General features: G+C 48.1%; 1 protein-coding gene across 3 annotated transcripts in view; it reads right to left on the bottom strand.

Moving 5' to 3' along the window:
* The window catches only part of SLC36A2 (solute carrier family 36 member 2), a 46,342-nt gene that overhangs the window by 23,070 nt on the left and 7,022 nt on the right, over window positions 1–16,250 (bottom strand). Inside the window, exons 1-2 of one of the 3 annotated variants that reach the window (XM_039239439.1) lie at window positions 3,868–3,944; window positions 2,836–3,044 (exon numbers count right to left, since the gene is read on the bottom strand). In XM_039239439.1, the coding sequence (XP_039095370.1) occupies window positions 2,836–2,999 (164 nt within the window). In that variant the 5' untranslated portion in view covers window positions 3,000–3,044; window positions 3,868–3,944. Of the gene's footprint in view, window positions 1–2,835; window positions 3,045–3,867; window positions 3,945–16,250 lie in introns of those variants that run through there. The other 2 variants (XM_039239438.1, XM_039239440.1) reach the window with 2 other exon arrangements.

Raw genomic sequence — 16,250 nt, 5'->3', positions numbered from 1 at the left:
TGACTGGCACCTCTGGGTCACCTGTAGAGTAACCAACCATCTCAGTGTGCCAAACCTGTTCGGGTGTTAGCAGCTAACACTCAGTGTATGCTACAGCTAAAACTCAATGTATGCTATTCTAATATTAATAATAGACACTATGCTAAATACTTTACCCCATGACCTCATTGAATCCTCTTGTCAAGACTAGGAAGTAGGTTACTGCCTTTATTTTGCTGATAAGGAAACTGAGGCACAGAGATCTTGTTTTTTAGTGATGTGTTCAAAGATATACTAGGGAGTCAGGATTTGAACCCAGAACTACCTCAGAGTCCTTGTTCTTTACCCCACTCTTACTGGACTGCCTCCTAGAAACAGGCCCGGACAGATGCATAGAGGGGTAATTCTATTTCATAACCCAGGGAACTGAAGCTCAGAAAGGGGATGATCCAAGGTCAGAGGACTAGTAGCTGGAACAGGACTGAACTCAAAGAAAAGGGAAAAAGGCTGGCAGGAAAGAGAAATCACGGGGACTTCTGTATAAATCGGTCAGATGACTTGGGTCCCCAGATGGGGTCTGTTGAGACAGGATCATCTGGGGACAGGGTTCCAGAGGAATTTCTTTTGCCCCTCAGGCCAGGACATCAAGCTAGGGAGTGGCTTGCCTCCTCCCAGCCCCAACAAAAACAAAACCGAAAACTCAGACCCCTTCTTTAAGAGAGATGGGAAGGTGGTCTGAAGGACACTTTCAGGGCTAAGTTCCAGGGAGGTGAATTACAAAACAACCTATCGCTATACCTCTTTGTACGTGCAGCAAGTTAAACCAAGGTGGGTGTTGGGTTTACATCCACAACTTTAGAAACATGGGAAATTCTCTATGGGAGCTTTCTAGCAAGGACACTGACTGTGAAGGGCAGCAGACATATTCTGGAAGGAGCCTGGCCTCTGAGGTTGGACAAACCTGGGATTAAATCCCAAGGCCACTACTTAACTAGCTGTGTCATCTTGGGCAACTCATCTACTTTGCTAAGCCTCTGCAAATGCTGGAATGTTGGGAAGAATGAGATTTTTAAAGGATTGCCCCAACCATCCTCATCTTTATGTTGATCTCCAGATCCATGGCTTTCTGAGGATCTGCCTGTCTATTTGTTAAGGGTTAAAGAGAACAATTGAGGGAGAGAGGGTGGAGGAGAGCCGGGTGCCTTTCTCTCTCCCTGTGGGTGTCAACATCGCTGACTGAGCACTAGCCCCCACGGCTCTCCAATAATGGGCTTATTTTGCAACAAGGAAAGGGTCAGTAGGTCACTTTAGAAATTTCTAACCAAAGGACTTAGGAAATCAGAATTTAACTTTGGGCTACTCAGCCAACTTAAAAACTTAATGGGGTGAGCTGGGCACCAAGCACCTGCCTGGGAGAACCCGTGTTCTATAGCCCTACCTTTTGTTGACCTTGGACCTTACTGGGATTCACAGCATCCAGCTTTTAAGGGTGCTGTGCTTGAGGGCTTTATGCACGAATCACCTTTGCAGCCATCCTGGGAGGAGCGACGTGTCATTTCACAGAGGAGAAACTGGGGCACAGAGAAAGTTCTGTCACTTGCTCAGGCTGGTTAGCAGCTAAGTGGAAATGTGAGTTCCATGCTTGCCTGACTTGTTTCTCTTTCGCTCCAAGCCACGGAGGGCACCTCTAGTTCTCTCATGCTTTTATTTCTTTGATTCTTGAGCAGTTGAAGTTGCCACCAAACCATGTGTCGGTTTAAGACGCAAGAGCTAGTTGGTTCCCCGAAGGCCTCTGATTGAGAAATAGCCCTCCTCAGCAGAGGATGGCCCCAGGGCCTGGAAAGTTCCCCCTCAGTGTCAGGAATCCACAGCCCCCAGGATTAGCCGTGGGGCAGCTGAGCCCTGTCTGGTGGAGTCATTGTGTCCACACGGTCCTGGTCCTGGCACTGAGGCGATGGAAAGGAGCTCTGCAGACCCTCCTTGCTGCACACCCCCTCCCTTCAGATGTAATCCCCACAGGATTCGCACTGCCACAACTTAACCCTATTTTACATATGGGGAAAACTGAGGCTTAGGGAAGGGAAGGTGCAGAATCACAAGGTGAACGCAGGTGTTCTTGCTGCTATACCAGCGGGGTCAACAGGTTCTCGTGAAGCAGCGGCACTCTCCACCGCCTCCTCACCCACATCTCCTAAGTGAACCGGCCACTCTGCTAGTGTGGTGGATGCAGAGGTTGCTGTGCCCTGGAGCTTGGCTTCCCCACCTAAACCCCTTCTGCAGACGCTTCCTTCTCATGGTCCGTAAGCCTCCTCCACTCTCAAACACACCCCGAGGAGGTGGAAGACAGTCTTCCACATACTGTGCTTTTGACGTCCTCACCATTGAAGTAGAGGCCGAAGTAGAGACCAGGGTATCTTGAGGACGGGGGTGGGTGGTGAGTAACGCTTGGCTGTTGGTGAGGCCACTGTGGTTTTAAGCTCAGATCTCCCCTTCTTTTCTGAGAAGCTGGGGATTCTGCCCCCCCCTTCCCAATGATGGGGATTGACCAGGAACAAAACTGACAGGGCCAGCACGGGATTCTAGCACCCCTCCTGCCAACAGCCCAGTGTGTGGCCTGGGGTAACCAGGCCTTAACGTCCCCACCTGCACCTGTGGAGAGCGGGACCACGAGTCTCTGCTCCTGCCCCGTGAGCTCTCATCTTGTCTCAGTCTCCGACTGCACCATTTGTGACCTCAGTTTTCCCATCTGCACAATGGGTTGGGGGGGGTGGTCAGAGGTGGCTACTCGAGGGTTTTTGTCAATGCAAGTGTCCAGGCTGAAAGGCGGACATGGGGGTGGCAGACAAGAGCACTCACGTTATGCCTTTGGTTTTCTCTAAGCCTGGCGACTCGGAAGAGCGTCCATCCCAGAAACTGGAGTCCTTGCTCTGCAGCTCCTTGGCACTTTGGGGTGGGTACGTGAGGTCCAGTTTGAGGTCAGCAGCTTCCTGGGGGCCCCTGGCACTCTTTGTCACAGGCATGACTGCTTCCGAGAGAGAGGGCTCCGGGTGATGAGGAGGTCTGCTCTGGAAGGAGGCAAGCAGGAAGGTGTCCGTCAGGTGCAAACCCCGGCTCAGCAGCTGCTCATGCCTCAGCAGGCTCTGGCCAAGCTGGAATGAGGACCCGCCCACCTCCCCCGGAGCATGCTCCTCCTGCCCAAAGGAGCCCAGTGCGAGAGAGGCTGGAGCAGGAGAGGCAGGAAGGGACTTGGGAGGGGAGTCATCCACCTCACCCAATAGCAGTGACTACAATACTCATTATTGTTAAGAACTCACATGTATGGAGCCCTTCACTTAGAGACAGACATTCTCCTGAGGCTTTTACCTGTATCTTCTCATTTAATCCTATACATTAAACGACAAGGAAATCAGACTCTGAACCAAAGTGACCTGCCCGAAGTTGCATAGCTAGAAAGTGACAGAGTAGGGACCAGAGCCCAACTTGGCAGGTTTTTTGTTTTTTTATGTTTTTATTTATTTTTGAGAGAGAGAGACAGAGCACAAGTGGGGGAGGGACAGAGAGAGAGGGAGACACAGAATCTGAAGCAGGCTCTAGGCCCTGAGCTGTCAGCTGTCAGCTGTTAGCACAGGGTCTGATGTGAGGCTTGAACTCGTGAACCGCGACATCATGACCTGAGCTGAAGTCTGTCATTTAACTGACTGAGCCACCAGGCAGCCTTTTTAACTAACACCCTATTTCTGTCTCCAGGAGAATACCTATATACCCCATCTCCTTATTCATCCCAGGCCGGGGGCTCCGCTTCCCACTGGCTGACGTCTGCTGTAAGGCATGTTTCTGGGTGCTCCCCCTCCTTGGGAAAAGTTGGGAGAAAAAGGAGCAAGCACTCACCCACCTCCAGCTGCTTCTTAGCTTTTGTGAGGCTCCAGGGAGAGAGCCGAGCCAGCCACATTACACTGGGCAGGACACTGGCGCCTGGAGAGCACGTGACTTGCCTAAGGTCGCACATGACATTCAGGATTGAACTCTGTAACTAAAGAAGGCCTTGAGGGGGTTTCTCTAGTGTTCCACGCTCTGTCATTATCTCTGCTTCAGTGACAGATGAACGGGCCAAGATTTCCTCCTTCCTTCAAAATTATAGCGTTTTACTCAAGCCATACCCGTCCTGTAATATCATCTCACGGGCTGAGGGCTTTGCTCCAGTGATCTCTCAGCCAACTGGTAGCATCCGAGACAGATTTGTCCGGGCCCTCCCTTCCATGGGACCCCTTCCAAGGTCCTGTGGGCAATTCTGAATTTGTAATTTGGTATTCTGATTCTTAAAGAGGCCTATCCCACCCCTTACCGATACCCCCCCACCCACCAAGCAGCATAAGCGTCAGGCTCCGAAAAGCCTGGCTACTTCTCTGGGTAGCACTGCCATTTTGTTTTTACAGATGTGGAAACTGAGGCCTAGAGAGGTAAAGAATAGCTTGCCCGAGGTCACAGCCAATCCTCGGCAGAGCCCCAAATCAACCCGAGCCAGATCGTTCTGTCTCTGAGGCCTGTGGCTCTGACCACTACACCAACCCCTTGGTTTGAACCCTGGCCCCACCCTTCAAGTGCCTTGCCCCGAATAGACTGGGACACTGTGGTTTGAGAAGTGGCCTCTCTTCGCTGGTCTGGCACCGTCTGTGGGACAGCAGGCTGCAGCCTCTGGTCCGGTCTGCCTCGCCGCAGCATGGAGACTCTACCTTTCTCTTCTAATCTCGGCTCTCACCCCACACCCCTCAACGGATCTGTGTTCCCACTTAGGCAACAAGATGGAGAAATAAGATTGTCAAGGAGCTTGAGACGTTTAGATATGGGGCTAGTTCCTGTTTTCCTCCCCGGGTTGCGAGACGCCTGAGTTAATCTTCAGACCTTCGGGAAAGGAGCTGCTGGGACTCGGGAATTTGCTGGGGCCCTGCCCGGGCGTCGTCAGCGAACAGGCAACTGGCAGAGCGCTGCCCGCAGACCTCCAGCTGGTGCCACCTGTCAGTGGGCAAGAGGTCTTCTTCCAGGATGGGGGGGAGGGACTTCCAAAACAAGCCCTTTAACACTGGCCCAGGCACCTGTAGCTCTTGGTTCCATGGTGGCTCTTACCATGAATCTGTGGTGACCCTGGGAAAGGTATTGCTCCTCTCTGTCCCCACTTTGTGAAATGGGTACGAAGTTGTAGGGCATTTCCGAAGCACTGAGGACCCCGGTGCTTGTGCTTTTCATCCCCACTGGCCGCTGGGCTGCATGCCCCGCTTCCCTTGGGTTGGGACGCAGGCAGCAGCCTCACTCGGTATCTCCATAGAGGGTGGAATAAGTGGGATTTAAACAGTGATAATCATCTTTTCTGACCCTTTAGAGTAAACAGCAGGCCTCGTTTCTGCTTCGTCAGTGGCAGTTTGGAAAGCTGGCAGCTATCAGAAGCATCTAGGGAGGAACTAAAACACAGAGAGACTCTGACTCATTGAAGTTGGGAGAATCTGGGCCTTTGTTTGCATTTAGACCAACTTCCCTGGGTGGTTCTGATACTGGCCAGAGTTTGAGTTCCACTGTGCTATGGGGGAAACCTTATTGCCCCCCTTTAATAGTTTAGAGAACTGAGGCAGAAGGCTGGGAGGGGCCTTGCCTGGAGCTGTACAACTTGGTGGAAATGAATACAAACTACTCCTTTGCGGGGGGTGGGGTGGGGGGGGGTTTATGGCCTCAACATCTGAATGTTGGGAGGACACAAACATTCAGTCCGTGACAACCTGCCTGGCGTGGGAACCAGACATAAAGGAGAAACGATAATCATAAACTGTGGTCAATGCCTTGAAAGGAATGAGCACAGTGCTGTCAAGGAAGATAAGTGGGGTGGGAAGGGAGAGGCAATCTAGGTAAATTTGTCAGGGAAGGACGTTGAGAAGATGGCGTCGGAGCCAAGAACAAAAAAGCAGAGAAGGGGCCAGCTGTGGGGAAACTGGGGACGGGGGCAGGGAGAGGAGCTGGCAGTGTGTTCCAGGCAGGGCTGGGAAGGGAGAGGGCCCAGGGGAGGGCACCGCAGAGTGTGAAAGGAGGCCAGGGAGGGGAGTTGCGGGAGTGCAGGGAACAGAGGTCAGACAAGGGCACAGGCAGGCGAGGGGTGTGCAGGTCCCGGCAAGGGGCTGGATGTTATTCGAAGTGTGCTCTGAGTGATCTGTGTGGAGACGCAGTGAAGGAAGAGCAAGACAGGAGGAAGGGAGACCACTGAGGAGATGACTGCTCACCACGTGCGAGGTGATGGGGCTTGGACTGTCGGGGTGCTGGTGGAGATGGAGGTATGTGTGTGTCTGTGTGTATCAGACAGACAGACAGACAGACAAAGACCCAGTCAATGATACTGCGACGAGCACACAGATCTAATTATAGATTTAAAAAGTTGTATCAGATCTAATCTCCAAAGGTCCACCAGGCTTACCATGCCGTTTTTAATATCAAAAACTATCCCTCAGAGCTCCTAGATGGCTCCTAGATGGTGTGTTTGTGTAAGTGGGTGTGGGCACTTTTCTAGGATTCTGGACTTGGGGAGGGGGGAGGTAGATGGACCAGGGAGGGGGAGAAAGTCAGCGGCTTCAGAAGAAGTTGCTTCTTTTGGGGGACAGGAATGAAGACACCATGGGGTCTCTCTCACCTGCTGCAGTGCCAACTCTGCTCATGCTGTACCAAGTATGAGTTGTGTTCCGTAGATGCGAATAACGATGATGGTGATGGTGGTGGTGATGATAATAATCCCACAATGAAGGCTTCCACTTATTGGGCATTTCCTATGTGCCAGGCACTCCACACTCATTATGTTACTTCACACTCTGGCATCCTTCATCCTCACTGCCCTCACCCTCCTCCAAGCCGGTACCACCTCTCACTGGGAAGACAGTGGGAACTCCTTAGGGAGTGTTCTTGCCTTTCTCTTCCCCACCTAAAATCTATGTCCTCACAGCGGCCAGTGATGATGCCACTCCTCTGCCTAAAGCCTCCTCCCTGCTCCCAGCGGTCCTGCGAATACCACCCAGACCCCTCCCGTTGGTGGCTCTGGGCCCTGCCCCCTCACAGCCTAACCTTGTCCCTCTCCCTGGAACAGGACATCCAGCCACACCAGCTATCTTTTTGTTCTCCAATTAACTCTGTTTTTCTCCTTTTCTGCCTGTCCAAAGCAAGCGCCCCCGGCCACCTAGTTACTGTGCCCCACACCCACCATTTACTCTCATGTTGCTTCGCACAGTGCGTAATGGTCTTGCTGATGTTCTGGTTTCCTCGCACTAGAATTTAAGCTCCGTGAAAACAGGAAGGCCTTGGTCACCTGGCATCCCCAGTGCATAGGGCCGGCCCACGGTAGGCTCTCAAAAAACATCTGATGAATGAATGTATTATTGTTCCCATTTAACAGATGGGAGTAAGGCTCAGGGAGGTAAGCCTTGCCTCTGCTCATATTCGTTTCCTTAGGCTGCCTTAAGACACTGCCACCAACTTGGTGGCTGAGGACATCACAAGCTTGTGCCCTTGGAGCTCTGGGTGCCAGCCCTAAAATCAGTTTCAATGGGCTAATGTCAGGTGTTGGTAGGGCCACAGCCCCTCCAGAGGCTCTAGGGGGAGTATGTCTCCCTGTCTGTTCCGGCTTCTAGAGCTGCATTCCTCGCCTTCCTTGGCTCGTGGCCCTTCCTGCATCTTCATGCGGTGGCTTTTCTTTCTGACTCTGAGTCTATCACATGGTTTCCTGTTGTCTGTCATCACACCTCCCTCTGCCTCCCTCCTAGAAGGATGCTTGCGATTAATTTAGGGCCCACCTAGATAATCAGGATAATCTCATCTTGAGAGTCTTAATTTAACCACATCTGCAAAGTGCCATATAATGTGACAGTCACAGATTCTGGGATTGGGAGGCGGATATCTTTGGGGCCATCTTTCACCTGATGACCTTACACAGCCAATCAGCCAACCCAGATCTGTCTGACTTCAGAAGCAAACTGTAGACTGTTAAGCTAGTATTTATATATAGACATTTCTTTTCCCTGGCTGGGTTAGTGTACCTAGCACAGCACAGAATTCTCTCTCACTTAGTGCTCATCAAATAAATGTAACAGTCTCCCTTGGGGCATTAGAGCTTGTCTCGGATCAGGTACGACTGAAGGCACAGATGTGGGCCAACCCACTTTCCTGGCCGTATCTACCCAAAGCGGATACTGCTGATGGCCCTGGTTCAATTTGACTTCTTCCTTAGTTCCCTATCTACCACTTGATGACTTTGTGGTTGTTTTTCCCATTTTCCTTCCCCTTTCCTTCCTTTCACCACCTCCCCCTTCACCTTCTGTCTGTCTCTGTCTCTCCTTCTTTCCTTCCTCTCCTTTTATTCTTAGATGTCAGAGGCTTATAGAACCTGGAGCATAAACTAGTTTCTTCATTCTATAGATCATGAAACTGAGGCCCAGAGAGGGAAATGATCATACACAAAGACACACTGTGTTTGGGACAGAGCCAGGAAGAGAACCTAAAATACGGTTCTCAGTTTAGGGACTATCTACCAAAACCTGAGGTTGTCTTCAAGATTGTTTTATTATTATTAATAGGCTTTATTTTTTAAAGCAGTTTCAGGTTCATAGTAAAACTGAGTAGAAAGTAGAGCATTCTCATTGCACCTCCCAACCCTAAACGCTCACAGCCTCCAGCCTCCCACTATCAACATCCCCCTCCAGGGGCGTACATATGTTACAATCAATGAATCTACACTGACACGTCATTTTCACCCCAAATCCAGAGTTCACATTGGAGTTTACCCTTGGTGTTGTGCATTCCGTGGGTCTGGACAAATGCAGAATGACATGTATGCACCATTATATTATCATACAGGAGAGTTTTTCCTTCCTAAACTCCTCTGCCTATTCATCCCTTCCCTCCCCCCAACTCCTGGCAACCATTGATCATTTTTTACTGTCTTCTCCATAGTTTGGCCTTTCCCAGAATGTATGTAATAGAAAGCATTCAGTATGTAGCCTTTTCAGTTTGACTTCTTTCCCCAAGCAGTATACATTGAAGGTTCCTCCAAGGCTTTTACATGGCTGCATAATCCATTTCTTTTTTTTTTTTTTAATGTTTATTTATTTTTGAGACAGAGAGACAGAGCACGAGTGGGTCAGGGGTGGAGAGAGAGGGAGACAGAATCTGAAGCAGTCTCCGGGCTCCAACTGTTATCACTGAGCCCTGTGAGGGGCTTGAACTCACAAACCGTAAGATAATGACCTGAGCCACCCAGGCTCCCCACCCATTTCTTTTTAGTGTTGAATACTATTGTACTATCTGGGTGTACCACAGTTTATTTATCCATTCACCTACTGAGGAGCATTTTGATTGCTTTCAAACTCTGGCATTTGTGAAAACACCTGCAATAGACATCTGTGTGGATGTTTCCATGTGAACAAAAGTTTTCAACTCATTGAGTAAATACTGACTGCTGACATGCTCATTTTATTAGGTCTGGTTTGTAGAGCAAGTATTCTGGAGGAAACGATCTCTTAACTCGATAAATATCTACACTTCGGACAAGTCCCTGTGCTTCTCAGTGGATAATCACATGAGCTAAAATGACCTTAGAGAACAGAGCCCAACCTCCCCATTTTGTATATGAAGAAGTAGGCCGAGGGAGATTGACTCTGCCCTGCAGAGCCCCCCCCCCCGCCCCCGCCTTTATCTGGGATTAGGGGTTGATGGATTGAGCTCTGCTTCAGTAGGAGGACAGGAAGGAGGGGTGACTCAGGGCTACTCTCCCTCTTTCGCAGTAGTTCTAGAAATAGCCCTGGCACTAGCTGCTGTTGGGCAGATTGGGACATACACACATGCTTGAACCAGCCACTGCGACTCTGATAGTCCAGGATTGGGTTCTATATTCACCCCTGGAGTGGAGGACAGGGTTAGCCTCAGAACTATGTCCATGGGGGGTGGCATAAGTGGTTTTCCAAAGGACAGTCAGGGAACAATTACCGGAAGAAGGGAGGATGGATGCTGGGGAGCAGAAAGAGATGCTCATCACATAGGAGAAATAAAACTTGAACATTAGGCACCGTAATGCAAGGGACAGCATTGTGAAACCTCTCCACTGATCAAAGACAGGCACACTAAAATAACAATGACATAGCGCTGGAAGTTAACTTGGTGATATTTATCGAAACTTTAAAAATCACATTTCCTTTAGCTCAGCAATTCACTTCCTAGGGATCCATCCTACAGAGATGCTTACACAGCTATACACCAGGGTGTTTGCCACAGCATTATCGGTACCAGCAAAAGGTTAGAGACGACCTGCCTGTACCTGCATCAAGGGGATCCTGATTAAATAAACTATTGTACTTCTATTGAGTAAAACACTGCTGCAGCTGTTAAAAAGATTCAAGTACATCTGTACTCACTGATGTGGAGGGATGTTCAGGGTGTGTTATTGTGAAATAGGAAATGCTCACCGCATTGAGTATAATATAATCCCTTTTTTTTTCTAAAAATAAGAAGCCATATACACATACAACCATGAACACCCACCCATATGTAAATACACATTCATACAGAAACACTGCTATGGTCTGAGTGTTTGTGTCCCCCTAAAATTCATATGTTAAAATCCTAATGCCCAATGTGATGGTATGAGGAAGTGGAGCCCCTGAGAGGTGATTAGTTCACAAGGATGGAGACCTCCTGAGTGACATTAGCTCCCTTATCAAGGAGGCCCCAGAGAGCTCCCTTGCTCCACATAAGGATACAATGAGGAGCCTGCAGCCTGGAAGAAGGCCTTCCCCTGACCATGCTGCTACGTTGATCTTGGACTTCCAGCCTCCACAACTGTGAAAACTGAAGTTCTTTATTTAGAATTACCTAGTCTTTTTTCTACAGCAGAGTGAATGGACTAAGACACACATAGATCACACCCATGTTGGCGTGTGCGTGCAAACATCTGGAAGACTTTATAATTGTCCCTCCTACACGGTGGCAGTGTAAGTGGAGACACAGGGGTGGAAGAAGGGGTGGGAATTTCACGTTTTCATTTCAATGCTCTCATTTTTAAAGCTATATATGTTATTTTTGCCACAAAAGTTAAAATGTAAGAAGGGGGTATGTTAAGAGCATGGCAGGGATTGGGTGGGGAGCCTGATTAAAGTGGGAGTAGAAAAACAGAGAAGTAAGAAGTATATGGAGTACTCAGGTCCCCTCCCAGCAGGAGACAATCAGCACTAGGAGAGGGGGTGTGTCCTCCCATACTGAGGCTAACTGCTGGGTTTTAGGTTGTGGTCAGTCTGTCTTCTTGGCCGTAGCTCTCTGCCATAAATTCAGTAAAACACATGCTGCAGACCTGGGGATAATTTTCTTCCTCAAATTTAACTTCAGAGATGCCTTCCCCCTCTACCTGCTTATGATTCCTTGTTCGAAGGTGATGATTATCAAGGAAGATTAAAAGAGGAAGGTAACTGGGGCCAAGGAGAGAGATCCACCAGCTGAAATTCACCCAGGCAGGGTGGTATCCTGAGTACAGGACTATGCGGTTCCCGAGGACTTAACCCATCCAGAATCCCACTGATGTTAACGACTAACGTGGAGGAAGAAGGGGAGGGATTACGGTCCCCTAGCTACAGATGAGATACTTGAGGCCAGAGAGGTGTAATGACACGTCCACATGTGCTGTGGACAACCAGGAAATCCTCATTCCCAAAATTTCAGTCTTCTATGCAGAAAGCCACAGAAGATCTGTTCCTAGGTCAGTGTTAACTTCCCTTCCAGCTTTAGCCACAGGCCCACATGGTTCAGGAGTTTATCACTATGTGTAATAGGCAGTAGTAGGCAGCAGGAGGATTGTTGGCAGTCAATAGCAGCATGACAAAAGCCATCACTCTCCTTTGTACTAAAAGGAGTCATTCTAGCACCAGCCAGGTGGGGTGCATGTTCTGACATTGGAGATGGGGAGCTTCCATTGCTGATTCTGTAGAGTAAGAGACTTCACTGACTTGTACTTTTTACAAGATGAGTGAGATGCCGAGTATTGATACTGATCTTGTTTGATTTCTCTCTTTTGTGACAATCTAGAGCAGGGATTGGTTAACTCTGACTTTGTTTTGGCCAAATCTATCCTGATGCCTGTCTCTGTAAATAAAGTTTTATTGGAACACAGCCATGTCCTTCCATTTATGTATTGTCCATGGCCGCTTTCACGCTACAACAGCAGAGTTGCTTAGTTATGCCACAGACTGTATGGCCCGCAAAGGTTAAAATTTTTACTATCTGGTCCTTCAGAGAAAATGTTTTCCAACCTCTGACCTAAGCCAATCAATCTATGCCTTCTTAGTCTTCCACCTGTAGAAATCCGCTGCTATTTGACAGACTTAGAACTTGAATTTTGTGACTTGACATGTTCCCTGTGAAATTCTTCCAGTCCCTTCAATTAGTAACCATTTCTGGCTGGAGCAGTGGTACTCAAACTTCAGTGGGCAGGACGGACAACCACCAAGGAAGCTGACTAACGTGCTGATTCCCGGGGCCCACCGCAGAATGTTGATTTAGGAATCAACATTTTTCCAAGTGCCTCAGTGATGTGAGGCAGTCACATCAGAAATCACGTATGTGAAATTACTCAGCCCTAGAGCTTTGAAACACGTCAGACTAATGATTTCCTTTCTCTAGAGCAATGACACCTTTTAAACCACCATGCTTTCAGCTTCTAACGTTTCCATCTTCCTACGTTGGCTAACTTTGGCACAACATCTATGAATGCTTTAGATTTCTCCTGGCCATCCCACCGAACCTACAACTCTAATGAATTTTTTTCCTGAAGCAAAAAAGAGTTTCAGGAAAAACGTAAACTTAAAAGGAGATGTTTAAGAGGTAATTGCTGGAGGAGGCATCTTTCTCTTCTATTCTAATGTTCCTGAAAGACTCTCAGCTAGTAAATGAGAGGGTGGAGGAGGAGATTCCATTTTTAAATAGCTTTATTGTTATAATTTACACACCATAAAATTCACCCACTGCAAGTGTACAATTAAATGATTTCAGTAAATCTACAGTTGTACAATCATCACCACAAGCCGGTCTGAAACGTTTCTGTCATACTGAAGTCTCCTCCTGCCCATTTATAGTTGATCCCTGGTTCTACCCCCAGCCCTAACCAACAATTTATCTGCTCTTTGTCTCTGTAAATTTGCCTTTTCTAGACATTTCACGTAAATGGATTCACATAATATGTAATCTTTTGCATTTGGCTACTTTCGCTTAAGAAGAATATTTTCGAGGTTTATCCATGGTGTAGCATGTATCAGGAGTCTGTTGTTTTATTGTTGAATGATATTCCATTCTATGGATATGCCACATTTAGTTTACCCATTTACCAGTTGATGGACGTTTGGATTGTATCCAACTTTGGGCCTATTGTGAGTAATGCTTCTATGAACATTTGCCAACACATCTTTGTGTGGACATAGGCTTTGTTTTCATTTTTCTTGGGTAAAGGCTTGGATGTAGAATTTCTGGGCTGTATGATAAGTGTAGGTTTCACTTTTGAAAACTACCACACTGTTTTTAAACGTGTGACTATTTTACATTCCCATCAGCAGTTTGCAGGAATTCTAGTTTCTCCACCTCCTTGTCAACATGTTGTATTGCCATCTTTTTTATTATAGTCATTCTGATGGATGTGTAGGGAGATTCCATTTTAATTACAATATAGAATTCTAGAATTTTGATGCTATTAAGGATCTGAGAGCCCCAATTCTCTCATTTTGGATGAGGCAACCTTAAAAGAAGCTAACCTTGCTCAAGGTCACTGACATATTTAGTCAGGGTTCTTTAGTTGTCAATGTCAGAAATCTCATCCAATGCGACTTAAACAAAAAGAAAACTGGCCCAGGGAACTGGGAAGTACAAGGTGGCACCTACATCAGGCACTTGTGGAAGAAGAATCTCCAATGTTATCGACAGGCCTCGTCTCCATCTCTTGGCTTCATTTTTCTCCTGCTTCAGATTTATTTCTGCATTGCAGTCAGAGAATCTGTCTACTACAGTTCCAGGTTAATTCATCTGGGCTTAGTAATTCCAGCCCAGAGATCCCCCTTTCCTGATATCATTGATCAAAGCCCTTGGATCACATGACCACATCTGAACGAAAAACTAAGGGCAGGTGGGTGTCATGGGTCCACTCCTGGAGTCAAGGTGGAGGCTGCCCTTCTGACATTACACAGACTGGGAGTGGAGAAAGGGTGGTTCCTTGCGGCAAAATCAGGGCATTGTTTGTAGAAGGAGGGAAAGAACGCCGGGAAAGGGGACCTTCCACATGTCCACTCCCCAGCTAGCTGAAAATAGCCCTGGAACTAGAAGTCAGTTCTATATGAACCCCTCTGTCCACTGCTGTTTCCCTGAGTCAAGATGCTACTCATGCTATATGGATGCTATGCTAGTGCTCAACCGCATCTTCATCTGGTTGAGGTGACCAGTGACTGCAAACCCATCATCATTCCTGTCTCTCCTTGATAGGCTCAGGGAAAGCAACCAGTTCAGGGGCTGCAGAAGGCTGAAGGCAAGGTCACAACTGGCCCCAACAACCAGTGGCAAAAGGGAGGTAAGCCTCTTGTTAAGAAGACTTTCAAATGTGCAGAGCAAAGATGGCTTGGATGACTCCCTCAGAGATCTAGCCAACCCTCCCATCTTACAGATAGGGAAACTGAGTCCCAGAGAGATGTCACTTCAGTCATGCAGTTGAGGTAGTTTCAGGGTGGAATGGTTATGAACGTGGGCTTCATTGCCTAGTAGACCTGTGCTTAAGTCCTGGCTCTGCCACTTACTAAAAATCTGACCTAGACTGTAACCTAACTTCCAGGAGCCCAAGTCTCTTCTCTTGTACAGTGGAGGACATACCATTTACCTTATAGTGTTCTGGGGATGACTTAATGACAGAATGTATGGGATGCGTTTTGTGCATTTCCTGGCTCACAGCAAGCCTGGATCAAAGGTGCCTGTTCTGGGGGTTGCTGGGACCAGGTCTCCTGGATCACAGATTAGTGTCTCCTCAGCTCCCAAGCTATTAGCACAAGATACAGGTGAGCCTGGCTTGAAGAAAGGCAGATTCCTCTCATACCCGTCTGGCCCTCAGAAGAGGAGACAGCAAAATAATGAGAATCACTGACATTTGTAGAGCAGTTTATCTTTTCCAAGTATGCTTGTCCACACACCTTCACTTGTTTTCCACAACATTCTGAGGTGGGCGATGCTGGACTCTTTAACCCCATTTGTGAAACAGAGGTGCCTGAGGGTATGTGGCCTGGCCCAGATCAGGTAGGAGTAAATGACTGAGCTCAGGGTTAAAACTCAGACCTTCGGACCCCATTTCTGGCCAGCACCATGGAGGTCCCCAAAACATGCAGGCATTGGCAATGAAAGAAGGCTCTTTGCTGAAGGCTAGAATTTCAGTTTAGGGAGTGGAGGGAGAAGTGTCAAGTTGAAAACCAGTCACAGTCCCAAAATGCCAATGGAGCTGGGAGAAGTGAGAGGGTCTCCTGGCTGGCTTAGTGTGTCCGGGCCTTGGCCGGTTACCACCACAAAGCCTGCAGAGCCCAGGATGCTGATGAGGGTGTCCTTGGTGGTGATGAGGGGGCTCACCCTCTCTGAGTAGTAGCTGCTGATCTCCAGGAGGGTTGGAATGAGGAGGGCCTGGGCACTGCTGTTCATGGACCTAACTGGGTCCAGTTTGGGGATCAGGTTGACCCTGGAATCTGCAAGTGAAGAAGACACCTGGTTTCCAGCTGACCCAGAGGGAACACTCCTACAGTAGCAGAATTCTAGCATGACCCGAGAGGTAGACATATTTCACTGGGCCACAGAGGGGATTTCCTGGTCCTGCTAACAATGCTTTACAGGGCGAGGTTATTTTGGTGGGGCAACTTTAGTGGGGCTATATTGAGGCTGCGAGTTGATAAAGACTAAAAAAGAAATCAGTAAACTTCTGGTCTTTTGTAAAAGTACCAAGTTGTGTGGAAAATATTTCTCACCCTGTTCTTTTCCTTTGTCTCCTTTTCAACCCTGGGGTACACCTGGGAGCGAGACACACTCAGGAATGAGGAAAGAAACAAGTCTCTTTAACCATCACATGGAAAGGTAAGCTGGCACCTGTGGATTCTGATGTATTAATAACAGAATGTCTTCTGAGTCAAAATGACTACAGAATATTTGTTTTTTTGTTTTGTTTTACTGAAATATAATTGACATATAGCACTATATAAGTTTAA

Source organism: Hyaena hyaena, unplaced genomic scaffold (genome assembly GCF_003009895.1).
Source record: "Hyaena hyaena isolate Hyena2069 unplaced genomic scaffold, ASM300989v1 scaffold_157, whole genome shotgun sequence".
In the NCBI taxonomy this organism is placed as follows: Eukaryota; Metazoa; Chordata; class Mammalia; order Carnivora; family Hyaenidae; genus Hyaena; species Hyaena hyaena.
This window is presented reverse-complemented; position numbering and strand designations above follow the sequence as displayed.